The sequence below is a fragment of the Coccinella septempunctata genome, chromosome 2, assembly GCF_907165205.1.
Source record: "Coccinella septempunctata chromosome 2, icCocSept1.1, whole genome shotgun sequence".
Lineage (NCBI taxonomy): Eukaryota > Metazoa > Arthropoda > Insecta > Coleoptera > Coccinellidae > Coccinella > Coccinella septempunctata.
In genome coordinates, this window is record NC_058190.1 from 41,523,525 (window position 1) to 41,538,841 (window position 15,317).

A 15,317-nucleotide genomic window follows, 5' to 3' on the forward strand; every position below is an offset into this window, starting at 1 on the left:
CCGCACTGGAATAATGTCAAAAACAAAATGACAGATATCCAGCTGGATTTGAAACGGGTCTAATTGAATTCGACTTTTCCCAAATCAACTGCTGAAAGGGCTTGATCACTACCAACCCATATTTTGATTAATTTTGTTATACATATTTCCAAAAGTGAGCATCACGACCACGGTCCTCGAAAATATGAAAATAGAAATACTGAAATTGCTATTATGTGTGAAGCTACATTACATTATAATAGTTTACAGCTACTTAAATATATACTCCATTCACTTTTATTTTAGCAGTCGGTTGGCCATGGAAATTTGACACATTTCACTCTGTATAGTACGAAAATGTGGAGTTATGACGCTGGTCAAAACATTTTTGGGTATTGAATCAACGTTATGTTGCCCGTTTTACCTAAAAGTTTCTGTAATTACAATATTACTTATTGTCGAATCTCTTCGGAAAATATGTGACGAACATAACTGAAGTTTATGCAAACTGATTGAAGGCATACACAATCCAGATATTTGCATGGAAAATACAAGAGATCAGTATAATATCATAATAAGCACTAGCTTGAGGAGAGCTAATGTTCGTTATCTTCCTTGGCTAAAGTTTGAATACGTTACATCAGTTGTAGTGTTGTAGATTTCAAAACTATTTACCCGAAGATGAAATGCATATGATGCAGTGGTTGGGAATAAGTATCTCTCGAAGGAATTAACAGATAATTACAAGAATGTTGAATTTTTCAACAAAAATCATCTTCCATCGATGGAAGTAAAAGGAATTTTCAAGTCAAGATGAACTTCACCTTTGAACAAAAATTTCACATGAATAAACAATTAACAGGAAAACTGGCTCGTATTTGTGGCTGTTCATCTTAATACATTGATATGATAATAATTATTAGGTATTTATTGGTACCTTAGTACATTTACAATGTATAGAACAAGTCAAATGAAAAATAGAAAAATCAATTTTCGGGAGCTTATTCTACGATGACATTGATCGAAAATCCTGTAGTAACTTTTAGCATTTATTCACCGAAACATACAATTCTCGAATGCTACCACTTTTTTGGGTCTTCCAATAGGAGGAAATTCTTCATCACTTTCGGCATTTTCGTAATAAAAATTGATATAAGTTGTGGAAACGGCGTGACATTAACGACATTTCATGAGTGCCAATTTTACTCCATTCTAGTTACAAAAACTTGAGAAAATTATTTCATGGCCAACCGACTGCTAAAATAAATGTGAATGGAGTATACATAAAAAACAGAACACCCATTATCAATTAATTTATTAGGAAGAATTTCCAGGAATATATTTATATTTATTAAATCAGGAGGAGAAACCATCAGTTTTTCAACCATTTATGTGGAGTGGTATCCTCTGTTCTCATGAAAAAGGGAGTATACAGGCTCTTTGACTCGTACAAACATTTTAACAGTAGATTCTTGAGGTCAAAAAAAAAACTTTTTTTTTTCACCATTCTTCACCATTCTTTCAGAATCGGCTCGGTTTAAAGGACTGTTGAAAAACCATAAAACTAAATTATTTTTAGTTCTCACAAACAGTTTTATCGATTGAAATGAATTTCGGAATATAGTTTTTCTTTTATTTGATGAATATTTTGCGAGAATGGAGTGGGATATCACCCACTCCTTCCAGTTTCCTTATTTTGACCATTACATACCATGAAAATACCAGAAATTCAAAGAACGCAACTCTTGAAACTAAAATGGATGCTATCTAATGAATCTTCTAACGTTTTGTAAAATAAGAGTACTCCTCATATTTTCTCGTATATAATGGTCCGTTTTCGGGTAATTTGATGTTCAAAAATTAAAAAGAATCTTGGAATTTGAAAAATTGGCTACTTTGGTTGAATGAAACTCTGTTTAAAAGATCCACAGATGTCTATTTTCACAGATTTAGCTTGGTATTCAGAAGGTAATTTTTTTCTTTCAGGGGTGGCACACCTCATTATGAAAACTTGAAATTGCTATATCTTTTTATCAGGGCCGAATCCCAAAAAATGGTATGAGAAAAAAGTGTTTCTATTTACCTTAAGAATCTACTCTTAAAATATTTGTACGAGTCAAAGACTCACCCTGTATGAGTGGGCGATAATTGGGTTTTCTATTGCTAAAATTTTTACTAATGGCCAATTTTTCTACAGAGCAAAACCTGAATAATTAAATCTTCCCTGGAAATCATTCTTTCCCAACGAACAAATTAAGCCGAAATCAAAAATTCAACTTCATGCAAACCAAACAACAATTTTCTGCCCGAGATCCCCGAAAATTAGATCGGTTTCACCGTCAGGAATGAATCATTGGGTCGGATCCGAATGAGATCAAAGGACGTCGGAATATTTTCAATATTCATGAAATAATTTGCATCGCGAAGCAAAAGATTAGGAAAGATGCAACCACCACCACCGGCAGGGCGCAGAGGAAATGGAAAATTGTCGAATGCAGCCACGGTGAAATATGGTTATGGATGCCCGGAAGCTTTGTTGTGTTCTTTCGGGAATTATGGGTAAACCAGGACGATGTATATTGCATCTGTGTAAAGGGGTTGTGTGTGTTTTTGGTTTATTTAGAGCTGCCGTTTTAGAACTGCGAACTTTCATCAAAAATGTTTTCGGATGAACGCGTAGTTTCTGAGGTGGATTGGAGAAAGTTTCAGCATATTATTGTAAAAATTCATCAGGTTGGGCAAAATTGGTTATACCTGAATTACAACTTTTTCAACCCAACGAGATAGAGGAAAATACATGGCACATTACGGTCGTTTTTTTTTTCGAGAAACTAATAATGCCATCAACTGCATTACTCTATCTTCTTTTGTTTTCGAGTTATGGGTCAAAATTAAAATTTCAACTTTGGTCATTATCTCCGTTTCTGTTTAAGCTAGGATGTTGAAATGAAAACATTATACAGACACTTTTTCGATAGCAATCCAGTAGAGTACTATGATTTTTTCCAACAGGTATATTTGCTGATCTATAACATAAAGATATATTTTTTTTATGAAAACAGTAGTTCAAAATAACTTAGAAAGACTGAGGGTGAAGTATAATATATTTCTGAAACGGTAAAAAATGGCGATTCTTTTTAAGTCATTTCAAACTACTGTTTTCATAAGAAAAAACACAAATTTATGTTATAGCTCAGCAAATAAACCTGTAGGAAAAAATCAAAGTACGCCACTAGATTGCTATCAAAAAAGTGTCCAAATAATGTCTTCATTTCAACATCCTAGCAGAAACAGAAACGGAGATAATGACCAAAGTTGAAATCGCCCAAATTTAAATTTTGGCCTATAACTCAAAAACAAAAGAAGATAGAGGAATGCAGTTGATGGCATTATAAGTTTCTAGAAAAAAGATGACATGAATGGTACATTCTTTTCCTCTATCTCGTTGGGTTCAAAAGTTGTAGTTCAGGCATCACCAATTTTGCCCACCCTGTACAGAGTGGGTCTTCGACTCCTACAAATATTTCAACAGTAGATTAGTAGAATTGAGGTCAAAAGAAACAATTTTTTTCTTCACCATTTTTTCCGAATCGGTCCGGTTTGAAAGATACAGGCTGTTGAAAAACCATAAAAAAATTAGCTCTATCTCACAAACAGTTTTATCGAATGAAATGAATTTCGGAATATAGTTGTTCATTCATTTGATGAATCTTTTTCGAACACAATATAGCACCCACGTCTTCCAGTTTTCTCATTATGACCATTACTTACCATAAAAATACCAAAAATTCAGAGAACCCAATTCTTGAAACTAAGTTGGACGCTATCTAATGAATGTTTGAACGTTTTGTAAAATAAAAGTATTCTTCATATTTTCTCGTATAATGCGCCGTTTTCGAGTTATTTGATGTTCAAAAATAAAAAGTATATTTGAAATTTGAAAAATTGGGTTCTTTGGCTGAATACAACTCTGTTTAAAAGATCCACAGTTATGTAGTGTCACAGCTAGTTATTCTGAAGGTAACGTTGTTCTTCCATGGGTGGCACAGCTCATTATGAAAACTTAAAATGGCTATAGCTTTTTATCAGAGCCGAATCAGATCAAATTGTATAGAAAAATAGTGTTTCTTTTGACCTCAAGAATCTACTATTAAAATAATCATACTAGTCAAAGACTCACCCTGTATATTAGATTAGGAATTGAAATTTCGGTTCATTCATTTATCATTTTTCTGTTTCACTTCAATGGCAAATATGATAGAGTGGAAGAGAAATAAACTTTTTAAAATCTATACTTTGTTTTATAGCTTCTACCAAATCTTCAAGTCAGATAAAGAGACAAAAAACCATAATATTATAGGTAAAAATCCAATGAAAAGTTCTCGACATAGCAGATATCAAATAATAATCAGGGGTTGAAGAATAATTCATCTTATCCCTTCAGAGACATTTTTATAGTCGTTTTAAATGTATGTACTAATTTAAAAAACATCTTATTTATGCTTCTATCAAAAAGATAATGTAGTAGAATTTAGATCATCCCATTCAATATTTTCGGGAACGAAATTTATAGAACTGTAATTATTTCTGTCCCTGATGATGGATGCTGTTCAGTTCCTATCGGATAACGCGTAATATTCCAAATAATATTTATTATCGAATTGGAAATCAAATTATATGCTTTTAATTAATGAAATACTGATGGAATTCGTAATGAAAATATTAATTTAATGTACCTATTCCAGCGTCGAAAGGAGATAAACCAAAAATGTTCATCCAACATCGGATAAGCTTGTTGGAAAAACATCTTTATCTTTCTCGAAAGTTGATACTGCGCTTTAAATATGGAATAAGGATTCTTCCGCAACAAGCCAGCGACATAATCAAGCCTGAAACTCATTATGTGGAGAATGTTCCATTAACTAGAGATTAAGAAATTCACAACTCAAGAATCTCGGGAGTCCTGGGTGGATTCATTACAGAATTCTTAATTATTGTTTCGTTCCCTCGCGTTGTGTACTTTCGAGTCTGCTGAAGTAGACACATCCATTTAGTTTTCCTCAGCTTTTCAAGACCAGTGTTTGTCCCGTCGTATTGTGTGTAAGGTATTCGAAGTTCCTGAATAAACATAATTCTAGATGTACGAGCTCAACGCCAACAATGGAGCGCTTGAGTGGATCTCTACTCCCGTTGCCTGAATAACCTGGCCCGAAGGATCGAGTTAATTAAAAACGGAGATGTAGGAATCTCTTCGCGTGAACGCTCGCATATTAAAAAGATTGTTATGATCATATGTCCAGAACACGCTAACTGAAAATTGGGAACGAAAATATTTAAATGAAGATTAGAAGGTTCATTAAAAACCCTTTTTCAAATAAACCTCCCAGAAAAATTTATCTATTTCTGTCATCATCCGTCATTCGGACATACCAGGACTGATAGCCGTAAGAAATTCATTTAAAATTCTGTGAACCTGGGGGTTCTATCTGATCTGATGACACCTACACAGGTATCTACTATATTATACAGGGTGGGCAAAATTCGTTGTCTACTGAGAGGATCTCGAGGACTATAGCAGCTAGAAGAAAACGGATGACACATTCTCGAGCTCATTTTTGGAGAAACAATAATAGTGAAAACCACAGCCTTCTACGATACTTCGTTTTTGAGTTTGACAATTTCTTAAAGTTCTCATAACTTTTTTGCCTGAAACTTGAATCTTCTTTTTTAGAATCCACTGATGAGCTCAAAATATTTTTTCATTTCGGATCATTAGGTGAACTTTCATTTTTTTAAATGCAAACTTTTATTGAATTTTTTATTTTCGAATTGGAAAAAATCTTTTATCAGTAGATTCTACGTATGAAAGTGCCTAAGAAGATTTAACTTCTAATCAATTGGACATTATTCTCTGAATTATCTGGAGTCAGAAAGGTCCTATAGGCCTTTGTCTGGAAATGCTTCGTTTCCAAGAATACAGGGTGAGTCTTTGACTCTTACAAATATTTTAACAGTAGATTCTGGAGGTCAAAAGAAAAACTTTTTTCCTTTTCCTATACTATTCTCCCGATTCGACCCTGACAAAAAGATATAGCCATTTTAAGTTTTCATAATGAGCTGTGCCACCCCTGAAAAAACAAAATTACCTTCAGCATAACTAGTTGTGGCACTTTCTGTGGATCTTTTAAACAGAGTTGTATTCAGCCGAAGTAGCTAATTTTTCATATTTCACAAATACTTTTATTTCGCAAAACGTTCAAACTTTCAAGAACTAGGTCCTCTGAATTTTTGGTATTTTCACGTTGCGTAATGGTCATAATGAGAAAACTGGAAGACGTGGGTGATATATTGTGTTCGAAAAAGATTCATCAAATGAATGAAAAACTATATTCCGAAATTCATTTCATTCGATTTAACTGTCTGTGAGATGGAGCTGAAAATAAATTTTTTTATGGTTTTTCAACAGCCTGTATCTTTTAAACCGGTTTGGAAAAAATGGTAAAGGAAAAAAGTGTTTCTTTTCGCCTCAAGAAGCTACTGATAAAATATCTGTACGAGACAAAGACTCACCTTGTATATTCCAAATAAATTACAAATTCCTTGATTTTTTCGAAACCGCTCGAGATATTTGAACGAGATTTGGTTTAAAAGGATAGCCCATCAAGATGATTATTTCATGTTGAATACATTGTCTTCAGCAACTACAGAGGCATACGTATTGGAATTGACTCTCATATTTTTGAAGAAAAAAGTGAGCCATTACTTTTTTCCAAAAGTAGAGTTGACATTTTGAAATTTCGGACACTAGAGTACTGTTCATCAATATTTTTTCGACCATTTTATTCTTAGTATAAATTGCGACAATAAAAAATTCACCCTTTGAAAAATTTAAAGTTTGATGCCAATTTGAAATGTGACGTTACTTTCTTTTTAATCAATATATCGAGTTTTCTGTCCATGATTTTCAACATTTGAGAAAATACTCACTGATAAGTATTCCTTATACTGACACCGAAAGATAATCAAATTTGAATTTCGATTACTGAGGTCAAGTTTGAACTGGGTGAATAGAAATAAGAGAATGTTTATTTTGTGTTATTATACTGTATCATCACGCTTGTCACAGATATCTGTTTCAGGGTCAATAGTTCCGTCTCATTTATATTCTCCAAAGATATTTCTGCTCACAACAAAGCCATATATCATTCTAATCGGTCATATTCTTCATTCAAGGCACTAACATACTATTTATGCGGATTAATGATAGTAAACAAATTGCGTTGTAAATTATTGAGCATTGGATAATGCGATGATTATTCAAAAAGCTTACCCTCTATATAGAAGTGAAGTTTAAACTCTATCTGCATGAATAGAGCATTCAACTGTACTCTGTTTTTGAATAAATTTTTTTTCAAATCCAATTTTATATATCAAGGCTATCAAGGGGTATGTTTTGTTGAAGTTTTAATTTAAAATTGCCAAAACTATATGAACTGTAATAGAGAATTGGCATTACTAAAATATAAGTGCCCATTTTTTTTTCACGGTCTTTAACATCGCACTTGACTTGGAAATATTATGTGCTGTTCTTTTCTGAAGGATTTTGAACTACGATGATACATGATCATTTATAAAGACGCTGATGTACTTCGTCAATGAGATTCACCCTGTATTGTACTTCATCAGAAATTACTCATGATTCATGATTCAATAAAAAAAATGTAGGCACTTAACAGTGGATGAGTGGTTGAGAATATTGACACCTATTTGATGACCATTACAATTGGAAAGAAATCTTAAAATTCGTTCGCCATCTTGTCCGTCATTTTGGGTTCAAAAATTTCGTAAAAGCTCATGACCTCTCAATGAAATTTCCAACTGACATTAAAAATGAGAAACCAATGAAAAATTCGAATCCTTTCCTGTACGTCCATCAGAATTTACACGTGATACATTTCATGAGACGGTTACATTTTGTCATTTTCCATCCCCGATTTCGAGCGGAATAAAAATTGCTTCGCACCGATCACCCCCGTTCTGAAATATCATTCGCTATCCATTATTAGTAGCCTGGTCCGAAACTCCTGCCAATTTTCCGCGCCGTTGATTTTTCATCGGTGTGTTCACTTGCGTTCGGTCGATTTTCCACAATAATAAGTCTGCGTTTGTTTCAGGCCTGCGAGTATCTCGGCATCACCCACGAGGCTGACTACTTCGGCCTGAAGTACGAGAACAGCCGTGGCGAAGAGCTCTGGTTGAACCTGAGGAATCCGATCGACCGACAGGTCAGCTGTCACACCGTGCCTCTGAGATTCTCGCTGCGTGTCAAGTTCTGGATACCGCCCCATCTCCTGCTGCAGGATACTACAAAGTAAGTTTCGCCAAACTATGGCTATCTGCGAGGATAAAAGCCATAGACAGAAGGAACATTCTTTCCTTTGTCTATGGTAAAAGCGAAGAATTTCAAAGTCAAAATACACAGTTATTCCCTATAGTTGGGGAGCCCAAGAGGGAAATTCGGTATTTACTCGAGCGTGTCAGATAAATATAAGGGGTGATACCTTGGACCCTATAGAGTACCTCTATCAGAAATTAGATCTGTGTATGACAGCCTGTGAGAATAATAAAAAAACGATAATTGTACATACTCGAGCCTGTCAGATTAAGGTATATGTGGTTAATTACATGTCGAAAAGTATAGGGTACTCTAACGATTTGTCAAAATCAGCTGATTGTTCGTTACCGTGGGGCACACAAAGCTTTTTATTATCACTATAAAGAGGCATTTCTGAGAAAGTTATAGTCTTATCACTCTAATCTAACGTCGGGAAGAACATTTTTTCCAAAAACATGCACAAAACACAATACTCGACCAGAACAGCATACGAATCAATGGAGGGAAAAGCTTGTGTGCCCCACGGCAACGAAAGCTTAGCTGATTTTGACAAATCGTTAGAGTACCCTATAATATATTCTCTTGATCTGTCAATTTGAGCGTGACGACAAAACTTGCAAAAAAAAAAGGTCACGTGTCCACTGAAGGGATCTCGAGCACTATAGGAGCTAGAAGAAAACGGATGACACATTCTCGGGTTTTTTTTTCATGACTAATCCAAATCTGAAAACAGAATCGGCCTATCATTTTTAGATTTCGAGTTATAAACAAAAATTGAGATTTTGACGATTCCGAAAAGTTCTCATAACTTTTTTGTCTTTGAAGCTACAGATCTGAAACTTGAACCTTCTTAGGTACTTCAATACGTAGAATCTACTGACAAAAGATTTTTTTTCAATTCAAAAATAACAACTTCAATAAAAGTTTGCATTTGAAAAAATGAAAGTTCACCTAATGCTTCGAAATGAAAAAATATTCTGAGCTCATGAATTCTACGTGAAAAAAGTGCCTGTAGAAGATCCAAGTTTCAGATTTGTAACTTCGAAGACAAAAAAGTTATGAGAACTTCACGAAATTGTCAAACTCAAAAACGAAGTACATATCTTAGGAGGCTGCGGTTTTCACCATTCTTTTTTTCTCTGAGAATGAGCTCGGAAATGTGTCATCTGTTTTCTTCTAGCTGCTATAGTTCTCGAGATCCTCTCAGAAGACAACGAATTTTGCCCATCCTGTACATTCTCGAGCGCGGTGGCTTTTTTTTAATTTGAACGTTTTAGAGATTCATGTAAATGAATGTACATTAGGCTGGGTTTCTACATTGACCTTGGCCTTTCGCATATGTATGAACAATTGCTTCAGACAAAAGTTGTATAGAATTTTATTATCTACAACTTTCATAATGAATATTGAAACGATTAGAGGTACAGGAAGGGAGATATTTAAAAAAAGCATGGCTATCATCTTCAAACTGTCAAATTAAAAACCCCCCCGATTAGTGTCAGAATCATAGATTAATAAAACAGGAGATAGAGCATCTTGACAAAAACGCGTTCACGAAATTCTGCCATAAATGTGAATTTGGATATCTTGGGTGGGGGAACTGGACAGGGGCGGATTCAGAACTAGTCACACTGTGAATATTTCAGGTAGTCAGCAATAATTTTATATCGAATGGAAATATGTTTCAATGCAAAGATTTCGAGTATTTTTTCTTATGACAACTAATCAAAGGGATGTAGAACTAATATGTAATACCAAAACAACTTATGTAAAAAAGAATTTATTTTGAATACAATGTTACCATACACAAATAGTCAATATGACCCTAACCTACATACAGATTATTTGAAATTTTATTCACTAAGCATAAACTGAAAACCAAAAATTACTTTCATGAAAAAAATTCCCTTTAGAATGGTTACTTCTCAAATCAATAGAAGTGGAAGCAGCTAAAGTTTATGGAATTTGTATAATGAGAATCTAAAAGAGTTTGTTCATTGAAGAAATCCTCAAGTCTTCCGTACAGATTTTGCGGAATGAAATAGTTATGTAATACTGTAAACATGAACCAATGATTGTGAAATAGGAAATTATTTCTTATTGTATACAGTAACTCATAAAAGAATCCCTCAATTCTAGATGAAGCATCAATATTTTTTTTAAGGGCAGTTTTAAATTGAATTAAGTTATATTGCATATAAACTAAAGAGCAGTGTTTTTCAGCAACTCAAATACCTAGTTCAACAACCTGCTTCCCCTTTCAAATTTTTATACCACCTCGAAAGTGCTTTTTGGTGTTGAAGTGCCTAATAATCAAGAGTTATTTTACGAAACTGTAAGCTCTAACTCAATAATAATGTAACTTTTAAGCAAAGCTTTCCAAGCTTTCATCTTGAATTTTTCTTTCCAATGAATTAGGAACTGCTTGTAGGGCAGCAACTTTTTTCTTGAAGTACTGACGACTCACTCGTAATCTTAAATCGGTTTTTTGACGTCAATTATCTGTTTTTTAATTTCTGTTCTCCGCTTGTCTCCTGCAACAATTTTGCAACTGAAGTTTAACTTCGAAATATGAGGTATCCTGATAACATACATTTTCATTTAATAAATCATAAAAATAATGGGAATATCCGAGCTCTAATTGAATGGTCATTATTGTAATCATAATTACAGTAGAAGCATAATTTTTACATTGAAATACATTTTAGAAATAAAGGAAACTTTTTTGATTTTCACAAAAAGTTCCAAACATGACCTCAGCTCATTTTTATGGATTTTCATTCCTAAGACGAGTTCTATTTGCCATAGCAATTTATAAGGAATTTTGTATACCTCCCTGGGTAGGTATGTACCTCACTTGTTTTATCCTTGAACTACAAGAAGCTCTCATTTCTGCAAATCCTGAACTGGCATTCGTGTTTCTTGATATTGTTCCCATTTTCCTTCCATTTTCCTCAAAAACTCCATCAGTATTGATAACAGGTTTGGCACAGTATTGGCTATAATTACAACATTATTGAAGCAATTAAAATCTCGTTATACTGTTCATCTCGAAACCAGGAAGAATGTTTATACTAAAATGCATTATATAATAAGAAAAAATCTACTATAAATTTCAAGTTCAGAAGTAGTCAGAAATCACTTGCAAAAATCCAAAGAAAGTGATAATCAGACAATAAAGCGAGTTAAATAAGTGGTAAACTACCTATCTTACCTCACTCGGGATGGCATCTTTTTTCAAATTTACGGTAAAAGTCGATTACTCTCATTATACTAAAGTCTGGAGTATAAATTACAAGAGAAGTGTAAATTGTTTTCGAGACCCAGTGCAACTCTCCACTGCTGTCGTCTGGTTTCATTTCTGGGAAATCTAAAATTGAAATCAATTATTTGATTGTATAAACTCAACATTTCAATCCCATCATTAGATGGGATTCAAACTTAATTCGACCCTGGCGTGCCCTAACTCCCTCCCCTGATTTTATAAAGTCGTGAACTCAAACAAGAATAAAATATCAAAAACTTACCAGAATAAATAAATCGCTTTCCTCTTTCGTGTATAAATTGCACTTTTATTTCAAACACACGTTTTTACGGCACATCGCTGCTTATTTTCCAAAATATCACGACGTGAATGATTGAAATAATATTTTGACAATTACAAATACACACGCCGTCTTAGGAATTTTAGAAGCGATCTGGAGGGGAAAACAAGCGAAAATTCATTTCATTGGTGGTTGCAGGGAGTGGGAATAATTTGAAAAATGAACAGTCTGGAAAATAGCTTATGATCCATCTATTTAATCTATGGTCAGAATAAATGAGTGAACACGTCTGCAAAATCGAGATTAACCGTCTGTATGAAAATCCGACACGCTCGAGTATGTACAAGAAGAAACGATTTTTTTTGCCTTTTCAAAGGACCGCTCTGACCTTGCGTCACGTCCAAATTGTCAGTCTCTTGAAAAGTAGCTTTTTTTGGGTCCATTAAACATCCTCTAAAAATCTGACACTGACTTTTTTTTTACCATTTTCAACTCTTCCGTACGGCAAGCCCCACCACGCAAACTGTCAGATTAACATGAATTTATCACAGACACGTAGGGCATATAACGTATCTTAATCTGACACGGTCGAGTATGTACACCTGACAATCTTTTTTTTACATCTTTGAGAACCTGCAGACGCTTTTTCCACCGCTGAAAGTGCATACATCATAGAAGCTTTTTCCCTTTGTACCATCCAATCTTCAAAATCTACTAGGTCTCCAAGACGCTCGAGTAAATTCCGATTTAGCATCGTCGACTCCCTAACTACAAGACTATTCTTAAGCTCGTTTGTAACAGCCGAGAATTCTCTGCAGAATTATCTACCAAATTTTGGTAAGAAAACGGCGTCATATCCCCCCATTTTGCAATGTGTCTAATTTCCATGGCCAGCGGACTGCTTTTATAAAAGTTAAGGGAGTATAGGTTGTCGCGCGATCATCTGGAATAGGCCTTAATTGATGCCCTGTAAATATTGACATGCAAAACACGTCTTTCGCCATAAGAATAACATCGTCAGGTGTAAACCCGATGAATCGTAATCATGATGAAAAGAACGCTCCTCCTCATTCATTTTCCTCTATCTATTTTTCAAACAGATTCTTCTCCGAGAATGAATCTGTGGGGAAGCGATGATAACGATAACCTTCAGCCGTTACGTAATGAAATGAAAACCCATTCAAAAACTGTAATAACTTAATTAAAGAGCAATTTTATGGAACGTTTACCCCGAGTGACTGCTGCGGGAAGTCGCCGACCTAAGTCAATACGAATTTTTTATGTGGATGAGAAAAAAGTTCGTCTAAGCGTTAAGGCTCTATAGAGAAGAAATATGAGTTTTTCGGTTCGGCTGGAGCATTCATGAAAATATAATTAAATTACCCATATTTATTTGCTAGAAGAATTCTCTTGAATGAACATCTTTTACATTAATAACATTTCGGTCTAAAGTACCTACTTTACAGACGGCTGTAGTTCTAAGAAAATAATGTAGAATTTAAAAACTGAATTTATCTGCGAGAACAAAATATAATTTCTCAATTCCTTGTGGAGAAACCAGTTCATGGGAGCTAATTATCAATTGAAGACATTTCTAGTTCTAGAGTCAAAAGTATTCTTGAATACGAAGACAACCAATTTCTAACTTTTCTAGCTAGACAATTTTTAGCTCAAAATCAAAATTCGAAAACTAGAGTCTTTTGCGAACCATGAAGAGGCGCGCAAAAATGATATTACATATATTTTAGCCGAGAATTCACAATAATGCAGGAATGTTTTCCTCAGCGCAGAAAATGCCAGTATCAGATATTCGTCCCGCTGGCTGGTATTTTTATGTAATTATCAACGAGAAAATTGACTTATATCAAAGGACCTTTCAATATTCAATTTGAAATTTCAAACATAGTAAGGTGCCTTGAATAAACGATCCGAGATCGTTTGTTACCGCACGCAAACGAAACACGAACTTCATTGTATGAACCGAAGTTCGACAGGGTCGCATTAGGATTATATCTGCAATTTCAAGGATTTTTGGCAAATCTGATAGATTAGCGCCCACCTCCGATTTTGTCGTCGATTTTTTCTTAGATGAAATATTGTATGAAAAATCGATTGGTACATGTCTTAACTTCGTGAGACTTGTAGTTTGGGAGATATGATTACTTGAAGTTCTTATGAAAATGGCGAATATTCGGTATAAATCAGTCGAATTGTAATATTTTCGATGTTGAGCGCTTGAATAACTGAATACAATCGTTTATTCGTTTAATTAATATCTTAAAATGGTATTTTCATATATGTACAAATATGATTTTTCACTGTACCAACCTAAACTAACCTAAACTCAAAACCATTATTTTAATTTTCATCGAAAATTGAAAAATTCCCCACATTTTTCGGATTAAACTAACTGAAAACGTTAACTCATCGAGTTCTCTTAAGGCTAACATTCGAATTCGTTGAAATTGATGACAAAAATCCAAGGTGGGCGCTAAAGTAAACAAGAGCTTCGGATTCACTTACTGTATTCATTATGACCTAGAAGAATATTTTGACTGATGTCGCTTTTTTGTTATAGGCACCAATTCTACCTGAACGCAAAGCATGATCTCCTGGACAAATCGCTGCTGGTGGACAACTGGGACACGGCAGCCTACTTAATAGCGTTAATAGCTCAAGCGGAAGAGATCGACTACGACCCGATCCATCCTCCTCACGCCATCTACATGCAGACATCATCGATATCTGCCGTGGATTGCTCAGAGAAACCGCAAGATCTCCTTCACAAAATAATCGAAGAGCATAAACGTCTTAAAGGGGGCAAGAGATCCACTGCTGAGTACTGGCTGTTGAAAGCGGTGTCGGAACAAGAGACTTTTGGAGAGGAGCGATTTCACGCGGTTGCCAAGCAACAACCGCACGAAGCCCTCTCCATAGGGGTAGGACCACATGGTATTACGATATCGTCGGAAAACAAGGACAAGCAACTGATAACCTTCAGTAGCGTCATATCGGCCTCTTCCCAGAAGAGGAACTTCAGATTCGGGTATCTCCTGGAAGATGGAAGTACCACGGAATTGGAAGTGAAACTGGATTCCAGCCATCTGGCCAGCGGACTGTACAGAGCACTGACTGAAAAACATGCATTTTATAGCTGTGAGACCGTCACCAGCGCCGTCATGGCTCAGTGCATCAGGGACCTAAAGGGCATACTCGTGTCCATCTTCAATGAGGATTCAAACCAAGGCAAAAAATACGTATTTGACATACGGAGGACGTGTAGAGAGGTCTACGACGGAGCAAGACGTGCCATATATCAGGAAAACAACCTGCAGTCGAGTGAACAGTCGAATACCAAGTGCCAAGACCATGAGGATAACTGCAAGGTATGTAACAGC

General features: G+C 35.0%; 1 protein-coding gene across 1 annotated transcript in view; it reads left to right on the plus strand.

The window, feature by feature from the left end:
* Window positions 1-15,317, plus strand: part of LOC123306685 (E3 ubiquitin-protein ligase MYLIP) — a 158,330-nt gene that overhangs the window by 141,556 nt on the left and 1,457 nt on the right. Inside the window, exons 2-3 of the mRNA XM_044888805.1 lie at window positions 8,154-8,350; window positions 14,498-15,305. Coding sequence (XP_044744740.1) covers window positions 8,154-8,350; window positions 14,498-15,305 — 1,005 coding nt within the window. The remainder of the gene's footprint in view (window positions 1-8,153; window positions 8,351-14,497; window positions 15,306-15,317) is intronic.